Genomic DNA, 14013 nt, shown 5'->3' with positions numbered 1-14013 from the left:
TGGGTTTCAGTTTGCTATAATAGAATGTAGATAAGACCTATTAAGAATGCTATAACACATGCATGGTGCCACTACAGAAAGTAGTGGTAAGCAGATGCCAATTTGTATCGCACCTCCTAGGGACAAGAAATTTGTTTAGTTTTTGAGGCCGGCTATTCTGGAACTCTCTGTGTAGCCTAGTGTGGTCTTAAACTTGAGATTCCCCTGCCTCAATCTCCTGAGTGCTGGAATTTTAGACTTACATTATGGCCCGCCCATCTCTTAACAGATGGAAGGAATGTGGCTCTCAGAACTGGTCTCCCAGGCCACTAGGCTCCACAGAGAGACCTCCGGTGCCATCCTCATTCTGGAAACAGAAGACCCACCTCCTTGGTGGTCTTTGTGTAATGGTCTTCTCTGTCTCAAGAACGATGTTTCTGGTTGTGAAATGCAGTAAAATAGGTGGGCTTGCTGATGCACACCTGCAATCCTAGCACTTGGGAGGCAGGAGAATCGCTGTCACATTCAAGACCAGCCTGGTCTACATAGGTTAGGAGGCCAAGACTTTATCCACCTCCTTCATGCAGTCCAGCTGGTGGAGTGTTTCCCTAGCACGCGTGATGCACTGGATCTAATCGTCAACACTGCCTAAGGCAGGCAGGGTGTCGCGCATCTGCAACTCCATCTCCCTAGGAGTTCAAGGTCATTCTTGGCTCCATTTTGAGTTTGAGGCCAGCTTGGGCTACGTGAGGCCTTGTCTCAGAACAAGTCCCTCCCTCTAACATAAGCCTTATATGTAAATAACATTTTACTTACGATGCAACTGAAGTGTGTAGATAGTGAGTCTTATGAACAGGGTAGTTGTTCTCTGGCTCTGCCCGTCAGCAGCCCCTCCCCAGGGCCGATCCTGCTCGAGCTTCCCCTCACCACAGCCCTTTGTTCTCTGGTGTTTGTTTTGTTTGTTTCTCACCCTATAGCTGGGGCTGGAATCACACTGGCAATCCTCTTGCCTTGGTCTCTCATGTGCCGCCATGCCTGGCCCACCTGACTTCTGACAAGGAGGATAGATAGCTCAGTTGCCATTTCACTGACTGTCCCCCTTGTCCTGCCTCAGTTAGCACATGAAAAGGATTGTGTGATCAGCATTCTCTTGCTAGGCCTGGACACCTCATTTTAACAACTTAGTGACCTTCAGGGATAGAGGGCGCTCACTCAGGGTGACAATCAATAGCAGCAGAGCCTTGTTTATAAACGGCGTGATTGTTATCTCAGGAACACTTTTCCCCACTGCCCAGAAACTTCTAGGTGACTTCTTCCAAGAGGCCATGAGTGCAAGGGATATGCATGGAGCATGCCAGCAAATGAAGTGCTCTTCTCTGCTCTACTAAAAGCCATGCACTGTCCTCTGATGCTAAGCATGGATAATTTCTTATGTAGACATATGAACAGGTAGTTAAGATGCCGTGTGGCCTTTCTTTTTTTTTTTTTCCAAAGGTTTATTTATTTATTATGTATACAACATTCTGCCTCCTTGTATGCCCGCGCACCAGAAGAGGGCACCAGACCTCATAGATGGTTGTGAGCCACCATGTGGTTGCTGGGAATTGAACTCAGGACCTCTGAAGAGCAGCCTGTGCTCTTAACCACTGAGCCATCTCTCCAGCCCCCCCTGCCCATGTGGCCTTTCTTTTTTTTTTTTTTAAATATTTATTTATTTATTATGTATACAATACTCTGTCTGTGTGTATGTCTGCAGGCCAGAAGAGGGCACCAGACCTCATTACAGATGGTTGTGAGCCACCATGTGGTTGCTGGGAATTGAACTCAGGACCTTTGGAAGAGCAGGCAATGCTCTTAACCACTGAGCCATCTCTCCAGCCCCCATGTGGCCTTTCTTATACTAGAGGTACTGACTGACTGATCCTAGGGGAAACCAGCCCCGTTTCTCAAACGTGGAACATCTGGACAGGTTTGAAAGGATGCATAGGAGCTTATCTGAAAAGGACAGAGGCGAGGAAAAGTATTTCAGGGAGGAACAGCGTTTTGTCAGACAGAGCCATGCAAAAGTTTGGCTGATCCAGAGGCAGCAGAAATATCCGGCATGCCAAAGACCTATGGCATCTGGCAGATGAAGCTAGAGATGAGGCTGGGGTGGGAGGTAAGGCCAAGCTGAAAATGAATGCCGAGCAAGGTGTTGCCTTAAAGGCCAAGAATGGCGGTGAGACCATCGAGTTCATCCTCCTTTTCCACTCTGCTGGGCCCACTGGTTTTAAGGTTTGATCACTTGGTACCAGGAGCTGGGAGTCCTGGAGGTAACCTTCAACATTTAGGCCGCTGTTCTGAAAGTGGAGACAGTCACCTGACAGCCAAGGGTGTTGACCAGCAGGAAAAGTACCCAGGGGATTCAGAAATCCACGGCTCTACAAGGGCTGTTGTTTTATATGATTTTATGGGTTTTGCAGATGGTAACGATGAATTTTTGCTGCACAATAAGCCACCCCTATTAACTTAGTGATCAAACCCAACTTTCTTTGTTGTGTGGCTCTCCAGGTTGGTGATCTGGACTGGAATTCTCCAGGTAGTCTGGGCTGAATTTGCCTGATCCTGGCTGTACTTCAGTGCCTGCATTAGACTGGTGTCTCACTTGGTCTGGCTGGTTTAGGGTAGTCTTACGAGGAATGTTTGAGACAACTATGGTCTCTTTCCTCGAGGTCTGATGTCTTCCAGCAATCTGAGCCCCAGGTTCAAGTTTTCACAGAGTAGCTGGAGAATCCTAGGAGCAAGAGCAGAATCGCACAGGCTCCTGAGGTCTGGTCATAGATTCAGTGGGTGGAGTTAGAGAGTCATTGCCCCCTTCCGTGTGTGTGTGTGTGTGTGTGTGTGTGTATGTGTGAACCTATTATAGCACACATGTAAAGGCCAGAGGACAACTGGAAAGAACTGGTTCTTTCCTTCCACCTGTAGATTCAAGGGATAGAGCTCAGGATCTCAGACGTGGCACCAAGCACTTTTACCTGTTGAGTTACCTCACCAGCCTGTCTTTTTGTGACAGGCTTTTGCTGTGTAGCCTCCACTGCCTTTGAATTTGTGATGCCTTCTGCCCCAGATTCCCAAGTGCTGGTGATTGTAGATGTGTCCCACCATGTCTACCTATCAAAGCAACTCTCATTTTTTCCCTTCCTATTTTACATGTAATGAAATAGGCATAGGTGAGTCAGTTAGGACAAAGCCCAAGGTCACCGGGTGGCAAAACTGGTATTTGGGCTTGCGTTCTTCTGAGTGCATTGCAGAGCAATTGATTCTGCTGCATTCACTACTGCACTGATGGAACGAGGCAGAGAAGACTGTGACTATATTGCCACAGGCCCTGTTACTACCAGTTCCTTTTCACACCAGCCTCATCCATGCACACAGGTACCTTGCCCTCCCCAAGAGACTCGTTCCCAGAGGGTCAACTGTTTTTAGAAGTGGGTCTGAAGAGTCACTGTGGCCTCCAGGGTGACAATCTCCTGCTGCTTGTGTAATTCAGATGCCCACTATGCTAAGGAATGTTTGGAAACTGTTGCATTCTTCTGGGAAAGGGAGTAAACCAGGCTGCTCACAGATGATGTTTGTAGTGTACCTTACATGGTCTGTGACTCTGGGTAGAAACAGCCCAGCCACAGGCTCCTGAGCCCCAGAAACAGACTTATTGGTATTGGTTAAACCAATGAAAAGCACCTTTATAGGAGCAGGCAGGGGGCGGGGCTGTTCTTTCTCTGGCTGGAGAACTGGAAGCTCCAGCTTTGGGATCCAGGTAACATGGGGACATTAATGACTGTGCTGTCCTCTGGACTACACTATCCTTCCAAAGTCACGGAACTGGGACCTCAGGGCTATAGAATGAAGAACTGGAGTAGCAGGAGGCAGAGGCTTGAGTCTGTAGTAACCCGGCTCCTAGGGAAGAGAGGAAGGTAGATTAGGCAAAGACAGGGATGGGAGGAGACCACATGGATGTCTGAAGGGCTGGCCTCTGGTGGGATGGTCATGTTCATGCTAATTGTGGGCTGTGTTACTGAATAGAGATCACGTCGGCACAGAGGAAATACTGCCCGTATGTTGGTGCTGGGTATGAGAAAGCCCCCTTCTAGGCTGTATGAATAATCACTCTATTGTTTAACTCCACTGTCTGTCTTTCCCCTCCAGAGCTCATCTCCTGTCCTGGATGTCAACGAGTGTATCTTACCAGAGATGTAACTGAACATATTTTCCTTCAGTACTTTCCTCCTGGGCAACCCACAATGGCCAGGGTAAGTCAGGACAGTGGAGTAGACAGGTGGTGGTTGACAGAAATTGATGAGACCCCCATCTGTAGGTCTAGCCACCTATCACTGACTTGTGGTTCCATCAGTTTCCCATCCATCCACCCACCCATCTACCCACCCATCCATCCATCCATCCATCTGTCCATCCATCCATCCATCCATCCATCCATCTATCCATCCATCCACCCACCCACCCGTCCGTCCGTCCACCCACCCACCCACCCATCCATCCATCCATCCATCCATCCATCCATCCATCCATCCATCTGTCCATCTGTCCATACACCCACTCATCAATCCATCCATCCATCCATCTGTCCATACACCCACTCATCAATCCACCCTTCCATGCACCTATCCACCCATCCATGCACCTATCCACCCATCCATGCATCTATCCACCCATCCATGCACCTATCCACCCATCCATGCACCTATCCACCCATCCATGCACCTATCCACCCATCCATGCACTCATTTATCCATCCATCCACGCAGGAGGGAAATAAAACATGTTTGAATTAGGAGAAGCAGCATAGTTTTCTACTAGGTGAAATTTACATGCTTTGAGTGTAAAGTGAAGGTATCTTAAGATATATTAAACATTACTTAATTTATTTCAGTGTTATTTTTTCTCTCGTGGCTCTTACAGATAATATCTATCAGTAGTAGTAGGCTTTTCTTCCCCTTTAGCTTCCCCCTGGGTTGAGATTTCACACATCAGCTTAGATTGAACAGCTCTGCGCTGTTCGCCGTCCCTCGCCGTCCCTCGCCGTCCCTTGCCGGCCGGAACGCCTCCTGTTCCTCCACAGACTCGGCCTTGTCACTGCTTTTCATTCTCTACTGGCTTGTTCACTTTTTCCTGTATCAGTTCTCACTGAATGTTTGTTGCTCTCTGGGAGTTAACATGTATTCTGCTTCTAAGACACCCATAGGGAAGTTCCTAAAGCCTTCTCAACACACAGCAGTTGAGTGGATTGTGTGAGCTAAGGATGGACTAGGTAATGTTTTCCCACATGTCCTCACTTCATGATGGCTCCCATCAGACATAGCATTGTATCTGCTGATGAAATGACTGTAGCATGAATTCTAATTGGTCTTAATTAGTAAATTGAGTCAGATATTAGGGGGTGAAAGCTGAAAGATCAGAGAAACAGAGCAGCCAGCAACTAGTTCTTACCTCTACAAAATCCTCAGACCAAATGGGGTATCCTGTCTCTCCAAGTCCCCAGACTAAATCCTGAGCTCTTATCTCTTCCTGCTTATATTCTTCTCTCCATCCAGCCATATCCCTTTCCATCTCTACCTCCCTAGTACTGGGATTAAAGGTGTGGACCACCATCGCCTGGCTCTGTTTCTTTTTTAGACTGGATCAATTTTGTGTAGCCCAGGGTGGCCTTGAACTCACAGAGATCTGTCTGCCTCTGTCTCCCGAGTGCTGGGATTAAAGGTGTGCGCCACCACCGCCTGGCCTCTGTGGCTGACTAGTGTGGCTCGCTCCGTACTCTGATCTCCAGGCAGCTTCATTTGTTTCAGCACAAACAAAACATGACCACAAATGACCAAACTTTTGGAGGTGAGGAGGGGATCTTAGGCCGGGCAGACTGCAGGTGGAGCACAGCTCTGAAGCCGGCCTTCATGTGCTTTCTCTCTCGCTGGGTGCCCTGACATCTTAGACTTTCTCTCCTTTGAAGACATTGGATGCTCAGTTTTTGCATGAGATTTTCCTCTGTTGTAACTTCCCCTTCATCTACCCACTTGCCATTCAGCATCAACTTAGATGTGTCCTACTGATGAAAAGGCTCCCTGCCACCCTTAGGCCTAGTTCTTAGAAACCTCCTTTTGCATGTGTCCTTAACACTTGTCATGTATTTTTTATCACAGCATTATCGATTTAAAGGGTGTCACACTGCCCAAGCTGTGTGTGCCTTGATGGGGGGCAGCCTTGGCTTACTGGGTTTCCTTAACTGTAGTGCAAGATCAGAGAAATAGCCACTGTCCCTTCTGTCACAGAGGGTGATTTCCTGCGCAAGCCCTGCCAGGCAGCCCTCTCCACTAGACACGACTCCTCAGTTCTGGAAAGCATTCCACCAGGACCCCAGGCAGGAGGGCATTTGCTGCTTGCAGCTGTAAACCCCAGCAACTACGGGGTCACCCATGTTGGTCTCTCTGCTTCCAGAACTGCTCTGAATGCAAAGAGAAGAGGGCGGCGCATATCCTCTGCACCTACTGCAACCGCTGGCTATGCAGCTCCTGCACAGAGGAACACCGGCATGTCCCAGCCCCGGGGGGGCCCACTCTTTGCACGGGCACAGAAGGGATCCTCAGGTACAGCCCCTCATGTTTCTTCTGTGCTGAACCCACAAGTGCCTGGAGAATAGTATTCTGACCTCGTTTCTCAGCCAAGGGAGGCAGTGGGGATGGTTTCCAAGTCTTTTGCAAAGGAAGGATATCTCCCTTAGAGTCAGAGGGGTGACTCACTCTAGCCCTTCGCTGTTGGGCTGGGGGCGGGAGAGTGTGGGTGAGCTGGCACTGGGAGCATGATCTTGAGTCATGGAAGGAAGCTGAGCTCCCACCTTCACTCCTATTTAGAGCAATATGCCTCACATATTAACAGTCGGGTCCACTCTTGCCCTTTTGTCTGTCCTGCACCATCTGTTTTAGTCAACAGTCTTTTAGAAAGTCTTCTGGAGCCCTTGACGTGTGTGTGTGTGTGTGTGTGTGTGTGTGTGTGTGTGTGTGTGTGTGTTATGTGTCCGGCCCACTGGAAGCAGACAGAGTTCATCACATGAACTAGTCTGAAGCCCAGCAAACCTGAGTAGTTGGTGTTAGCCACACCGACACAGAATCCTGGTTAGTGAAGAGGCTTAGGTTCATTTAGAGGGGTTTCCCACTGTGCCAGAGATCTACTTGGAGCAGGAGCAAGTGCCTTCTCCACTCCTGGCAGGGGGTGGGACACGAGGGCGTGAGAGTGTGAAGTTTCTGGACAGCTGAGCAAATCAGGCTAAGCTTGAATTCTTCCTTTTGCCTGAGTCTCAGTGTTCCCAAGAGAGATCTCTCCTGCTCACATCTCCTGCCCCATGCTCCGTGTCTGTGACGCGTCTCTGGAAGGCTGAGGGCTGCTCAGCAAAGCTTAGCAGAAAGTCTGCGTGAGCAGAAGCCCACACCTTCTGTCTTCTCTGGCAGGGGTGAGTGGTGGTTCTGGGGACTTCGCCTTGTACTGCCCTCTGCACACACAGGAAGTTCTGAAGCTCTTCTGCGAGACATGTGATGTGCTCACATGCCACAGCTGCCTGATGGTGGAGCACAAGGAGCACAGGTAGGGCCGGTGGACTGTCCTGGGGCGGGGGGGGGGGGGCCTGGGAGGCTTGCTCTGGCCTGCTGATGCTGAGGTGTCACCCTCTCTCCTAGGCAGGGTATAGTGACATTCACTTGTAATACCAACACTTGGGAGGCTGAGGGAGGGTGGTGGTGAGTTTAGGTGACATCTAAGGCTACATAGTGATGCAGAGGATACCTTGCTTACATAGTGAAACTGTCTCAACAACAACAACAACAACAACACCTCTTCTTGCCCAAGTCAACCTGGGCCAAGGTGTTCCTCTTCTCATGAGACAAGTCTAAAAACCTCCCGCTGGACTAAGAGACTTGAGTGCTTTTGTCTCTCACTGTGTAATCCTGGCCTCTGAGGCTGAGACAAGGCACCATGGGGTTTCCTGGGTGCTGGCTGCTCAGGAGAGGAGCCATCACTCCTCAGCTCTTGCTTTGTCTCCTCCCTTAGGTGCAGGCATGTTGAGGAAGTTCTACAAAACCAGAGGATGCTTCTGGAAAGCGTGACCACGCAGGTGGCACATAAGAAATCCAGCCTGCAGACATCTGCGAAGCAGATCGAGGACAGGTAGCCTAGGCCAGATCTGGCTAGTGCCGAAAATGCTCTGCTCTCTCACCTCCCGGGCTTGGGTACCAGCGTCCAGACGGTCCATGGAGGCGGATGTGGTTAGGCAGATTAGCCTACGTGTCCATCCCTTAGAGGTCTCAGTGCCAGTGAGCTGTCTTTGGGGTATCAGCTGATGACTAGGGCCAGGCTAGTTCAGGGCGATCAGAATGAGTCCGGACCTAGGTTCTGTGCTTTATGAATCAGCCAGAAATGGGTACCCAAGAACAAGGGTACATAGTAAGTCGCTTTTGGAGAAGGAAGCGCTGTTTATTGTGGGACAGCAACAAGTTAGTCATAATCTATCCCTTCTTGTTACCCATATAAATAAGTTAAATGGCGTGGCATCTCTGGCGTTTTGTATAGCAAGAGTTAGGAATTGGGAAGCAGTGGGTTGGGAAACATGCATTATTTTGTTCAGTTATTATAATTCTTTCAGTCAAGGCTTATCTTCATTTTACTGATGAGGAGGCGGAGGTTCATAGAGGTTGTCTGAGCTAACATGGTGATTTATCTGAGCTAACATGGGTAATCAACTTGGAAGCTAGGACTGCGGTAACTTCAAAGACCATAACCTTTCTCTTAAATACTTTTAATGAGATATAATAAACTAAGGCCTTTAAAATGTGTAATGCATCTTTTTTTTTTTTTGGCATTTCATAGAACTGTGCAATTGAACGTTTCTATCACCCTAACAGAAACCCTTACATTACTAGTCACATCCCTCCACTTCCCTCTCTGCCCAGTCCTCAGAAACTACTAGTCCCTGCACCCACATGTCTTCCTTTTGGACAATATGAAATCATATCTATATATCCCACAGTACTGTGCCACCGGGTGAGCTACTGGGTGGACATGAGGTTTCCTAGAGGAAGCCCACTTAGACCAAGGGGTCTGGGAGGGATAGTGAACAGGGCTGAGAAAGGTCCTTTTTCTTTAATGCCTGCTTGGCTCTAAGGCAGCTCCAAGTTGCCAGCTTTTCTGTATTCTGTCTCTCAGCAAGCAGAGAGGGATCACTGTTTGTCCCATCGTGTTTCCAGGATTTTTGAAGTGAAGCATCAGCATAGGAAGGTGGAAAACCAGATCAAAATGGCCAAGATGGTCCTGATGAATGAGCTGAACAAACAGGCCAATGGGCTCATAGAGGAGCTTGAGGTATGTATATGCAGACGGACCCGGTGGGTGCATCCTGCGTTCTCCTGGGTCAGAAGCCAGGGCTAGGATTCAGGTGCATAGTCATCGCGGCATTTTGTTGCATGCTGTATTTAAAATTTCTAGTCTAATTTTGGGAGAGTGGCTTGATAAGGGCTAGGAAACCAGTTCAACCTCTCCCTGATGCCAGCCATGCCTCTCAGGTAGCTGCCACCCTTAACTACGCCAGGGAGGTCTTAAGACAGAGTCTAATTGTGCCTTCTTCGGAAGGTTGAATGCAAGAAGTGTAGACGTTCACTCATTCATGTTTTTCCCATTTGTCACCATTCCACATTTGTGCTGTGGAATCTCTCACTATCTCTTCTCCCTTTCTCCACCCACCACCAGCAACCAGCTCAAGGCTATTTTCAGTTCTCTTATCAGATGCCATCAGTGGCCACTAGATTTCCCAAACAGGCCATGAACTTCAGCAGGGACTCTCTTTTCTCTGTGCACCAGGGCATCACTAATGAGAGAAAGCGGAAGCTGGAGCAACAGTTACAGAGCATCATGGTTCTCAACCGGCAGTTTGAGCATGTGCAGAATTTCATCAACTGGGCCGTCTGCAGCAAGACCAGCGTCCCATTCCTTTTCAGCAAAGAGCTGGTAAGAGGAAGCCTGTCCCTTCAGCTAGTCTGAAAACAGACCTGAACAGAGCCTGTATCGCAAGGGGAGGGGCTATCCTTGGAAGTGCATGGTTTTAGAAGGAAGGAGGAGCAAGACAACAGGTCCTCAGTTCTTCAGACCAGTCATGGTTTTGGGTTAGTAAGCGAATGTCATTTTCTACCAGGTCTTATAGCACAAGGGACCCAGCTGCAGAAACGATCTTGCTAACCCAGCCAGGAAGGCCTGGGCACAGGCAGTGTTCAGAGAGCTCACAGAAAGCTAGTTACTAGACTCCAAGTAGGAGAGCAAGAAAAGCAGGGGTTGGAGAAGATTTTGAAGTCTTGAGCTTGTGATGCCTTGGAGAAGGGAGTGTTGGTTTTGTTTTTTGATAGGGTCTTGCTAGGTAGCTCCTGCAGGCCTCAAACTTGAGATTCTCCTGTCTCTTTGCCCTGAGTGCAACACTCCAGGCTGGAGGAGAATAAGCTTTAAGAGATAGTTGTATTGACTCTAAGGAGCCTGGAGGGCATCTGAAAAGAGGGGGCCAAAAAGCTGGTTTACTAGATGGGTCTGGACTTCAGAAGAGTCAGGGCTGTAGATTAAGAGGCATCATTACTGGGGCAGTCACCATGGCAGCATCGTGGAGAAGAAGCGAACAAATCTGAAACCAGGGAATACCATTATTTCTGCAGAGGGGGCAGACAGTGAGGACCGAGAAGCACAGCTAGAGTGTAGAGGAGAGGCAGAGACGTAGAGTGCACAGATGTCGACGGAGCTCAAATCAAGGACTGTGCTGACCACCCACCCTACAGAGGCGAGACAGGATGGACACACCCAGTTGCCTTGAAAGCTGGCAGTGCAGAGGTCTCTGGTGACTGCAAAGCAGGGAGGTAGAAGTCAGATGAGCGTGAGCACGGAGGTGAGGCTAGAGATAGACGTGAGAAGGGACCAGGAATTGGGAAGGAGCAGAGCTGGGGGAGACGTTTTAAGTCTGGCAAACATTTGCACTTCTCTTTGGGAGAGAGAATGGCAGTAAAATAGAGAGGGGTGGGTGGAGTGAGCACTCTGGGGAAGAGCGAGAGCCAGAGAGTGCCTGTTGGTCTCGGGTAAGGGCGAAGGGAATCTGTGTTTGAAGAGTTTGGACTTCTGTCATTTCTATGATACGATCCAGGCTGGCTTCACTCACTATGTAGCCCAGGATGACTTGTGTCCCCTGAATGCTGATATTACAGGCATGCACCACTATGCTGGGCTTATGCAGTGCTGGGTGTTGGACCCAGGGCTTCCTGTATACTAGGCAGACACTACTAACCGAGCTACAGCCTCAGTTCCTGGAGCATCTGCCTTTTGTGGTCTCTTTTATCCTCTGCAAAGTAATAAATAAGAAGAGGGTTAGCGATTGTGTGCAATGGCAGGGTGAATGACCTAGCAGTGGAAGAGGATCATGATAAAGGAAGTAAGGAGGCTGAGGGAACTTCCAAGTGTGCCCTTGAAAAAAGCCATCACTTTCAGGGCCTTAGATAACGCAGATGAGTAACAAGGCTTTAGCATAGCTGTATCGACCTGAAGTTAGGAATTGGTGGTTGGTAGAAACTTAGGGCCCTAGTGACATGGGACCTGAAGATGATAGGAAGCTGGGGAGACTGTGAACGGCTAGAATGGCACTCAGAGTGCAGTGAGATAGAAGAGCATGTCCCAGGGGAGGAGGGGCACCTTACAATCAGGAAGTAGGTCATTGTTTATGCCCTCACAGGTAGATGATGAATGAGGTGTAGGTGTAGTGACTGAGCTGGAAACAGGTGGAAGCTGATTGACATTAAAGAAATAAGAATGGTATAAGTAACATTATATGGACTCAACAGATTATATCTGAGAATAAGTATGTATATACAAATACTACATATATGCATGTAATAACAATGAAAAAGAAGCCATGAATTTGAAGCAGAGCAGGGATGGGTATGTGAGAGGACTTGGAGGGAGGAAAGGGAAGGGAGATTTTGTAATTAAAATATAATCTAAAAAACAAGCAAAAGGAATCAGGAATGGGAACTGGGGATGTAGCTCACTTGTAGAGTGTTTGCCTAGCATGTACAAAGCCCTGGCTTTGATTCCAAGGACTCTGTAAACCAGGTATGCTGGTGCATGCCGGGGACGAGAAGAAGTTCAGGTCATCCTTGAATATGCAGTAGATTTGAAGAAGGCCTGGAATACGTGAGACCCTGTCTCCAAAACAAACTAAAAAACAAAACAAAGTCTTAAGAAGCCAAGATGTCAATTGGGTCACTAGTTATCTAGGGCCACATGATAGCAGGGTGTGATCAGATACTCAACAAAGCCCCAAGCAATGGGAAAGCAAGCAGTGAGGGCAGCAGGTGAGAGCCATGGCAGCGGAGGATGGCACGTGGGTGGTATGAAAGGGGCAGGGCAATGGCCAGCTCTGAGAAGGTTTTCACAGATGTTGAAGGAGGTGCTGGTGGGGAGACTGGGCTGGCAGGCAGTTAGAAGTCATCTGGGGTCTGGAAGAGATACAGATGCAGGGTTCCAGAGCCCGGGGAAGAGGCAGATCATTGGCTGGGAAGATCAGAAGGGGACAGGGAACTGAGACTATGGAGGATGACCAGAGGCCAGAGGGACACAACTTGGGGCCCTTTAACCGGTCCAAAGCCCTAGAAAGTAGGACTTGCCACACAGGCAGATGCCCAGATAAACGGTGCTGTTGTCAGATTGTGTTCCAGATGCAGCGGCTGCTGGAGACGAGCTGCAACACAGATCCCGGCTCTCCTTGGAGCATCAGATTCACCTGGGAGCCCAACTTCTGGACCAAGCAGCTGGCTTCCCTTGGTGAGCTGCGACCTTTAGCCTGTCAGCTAAGAATAAGTGCAGGCAGTCTGCTGTGTTTCCTAGGCGGCTCACCATATGCCCAGGAGGAAGTGCTCTCGAGACTGCCAGGGATCATGGAGTCAGTCATCAAACCTTTCCTTGAGTAGAAGTGGGGAGGATGGGTTAATAACGGCAGCGTGGGACTCTAGCACTACCAGAAACACCAGCTTCTTCTTCTGCATGAGTGCTGCTCCTTTTACCTCAGCTTCATTGCTGGAGAGGTGACAAGACAGTGACCCTCCTCTCCTGAATGCTATGGGAGTCCAGGTGAACATGTCTGTAAGGTGACACAGGGCATATGTGTGAGGGTACAAGCTACACACTCCTCCTTTGGGCTCAGTGTAAACAGGAGATTAATGGCCTTGTGTATTTTTTTTTCTCGGCTGTAGTTTCTGTCAGTCTCCACGTAGTGTGGACATGAAGATATGTTTGTGCCGACAACATAATAGTTATTGAAATTAACTACCATTTTGATTCTAAGCTGTTGATCTCATTGAAAATTTTTTGAACTTGGCAAATCAATGATACTAGATATGTTTTTGTTCATTTATTTGGACAGGTCTCGTGTAGCTTAGGTTGGCTTCCAATTCACTAAATAACAGAGGGTGGCCTTGAACTTCTAGCTCTCTCGATTCTACCTCCCCTTTGAGTGCTGGGGTTACAGGTGTGCAGGACTATACCTAGTTTATGGTTTTGGGGAACCTAGGCCAGCAGGCTACCAAGTGGCTGTATCCCCAGTTCCAGATTTAGTTTTCCCTACCCCGTCCTGTTTTATTTAACTCAGCAATTCCCCGGGGTGAGGCCCGGTGCTGAACACAACAGGACCACAGGCAAATCAGACACATCCTCTGTCTTCGAGGAGCTCAGTCTCCTAAGCCAGCTTCATAGGACACTGGGCGAAGGGGCAGTAGACAGAGAGCACTCGGTATGATGCCACCACAGCAACCCAACGGCAGTGCTGGTGACTGGCGCCCAGCAGGTTCCCAGAGCTGCACCTAGACGCTTACTGTGCACCCTTTGTTATTTTCCAAGACACTCCCTCCCCACCCCCATGCGCATTCTTTCAGCGAGTCCATTGGGCTGTTAGACTGAAAGGAGTGTGAAGGACTTGTAGGTTTC

General features: G+C 48.9%; 1 protein-coding gene across 1 annotated transcript in view; it reads left to right on the top strand.

The window, feature by feature from the left end:
- Positions 1 to 14013, top strand: part of Trim66 (tripartite motif containing 66) — a 49904-nt gene that overhangs the window by 13817 nt on the left and 22074 nt on the right. The window contains 8 exon segments of the mRNA XM_038342749.1: positions 4165 to 4268; positions 6463 to 6570; positions 6572 to 6611; positions 7470 to 7602; positions 8065 to 8181; positions 9258 to 9372; positions 9868 to 10014; positions 12738 to 12855. Coding sequence (XP_038198677.1) covers positions 4165 to 4268; positions 6463 to 6570; positions 6572 to 6611; positions 7470 to 7602; positions 8065 to 8181; positions 9258 to 9372; positions 9868 to 10014; positions 12738 to 12855 — 882 coding nt within the window.

The sequence above is a fragment of the Arvicola amphibius genome, chromosome 1 (assembly GCF_903992535.2).
Source record: "Arvicola amphibius chromosome 1, mArvAmp1.2, whole genome shotgun sequence".
Lineage (NCBI taxonomy): Eukaryota > Metazoa > Chordata > Mammalia > Rodentia > Cricetidae > Arvicola > Arvicola amphibius.
This window is presented reverse-complemented; position numbering and strand designations above follow the sequence as displayed.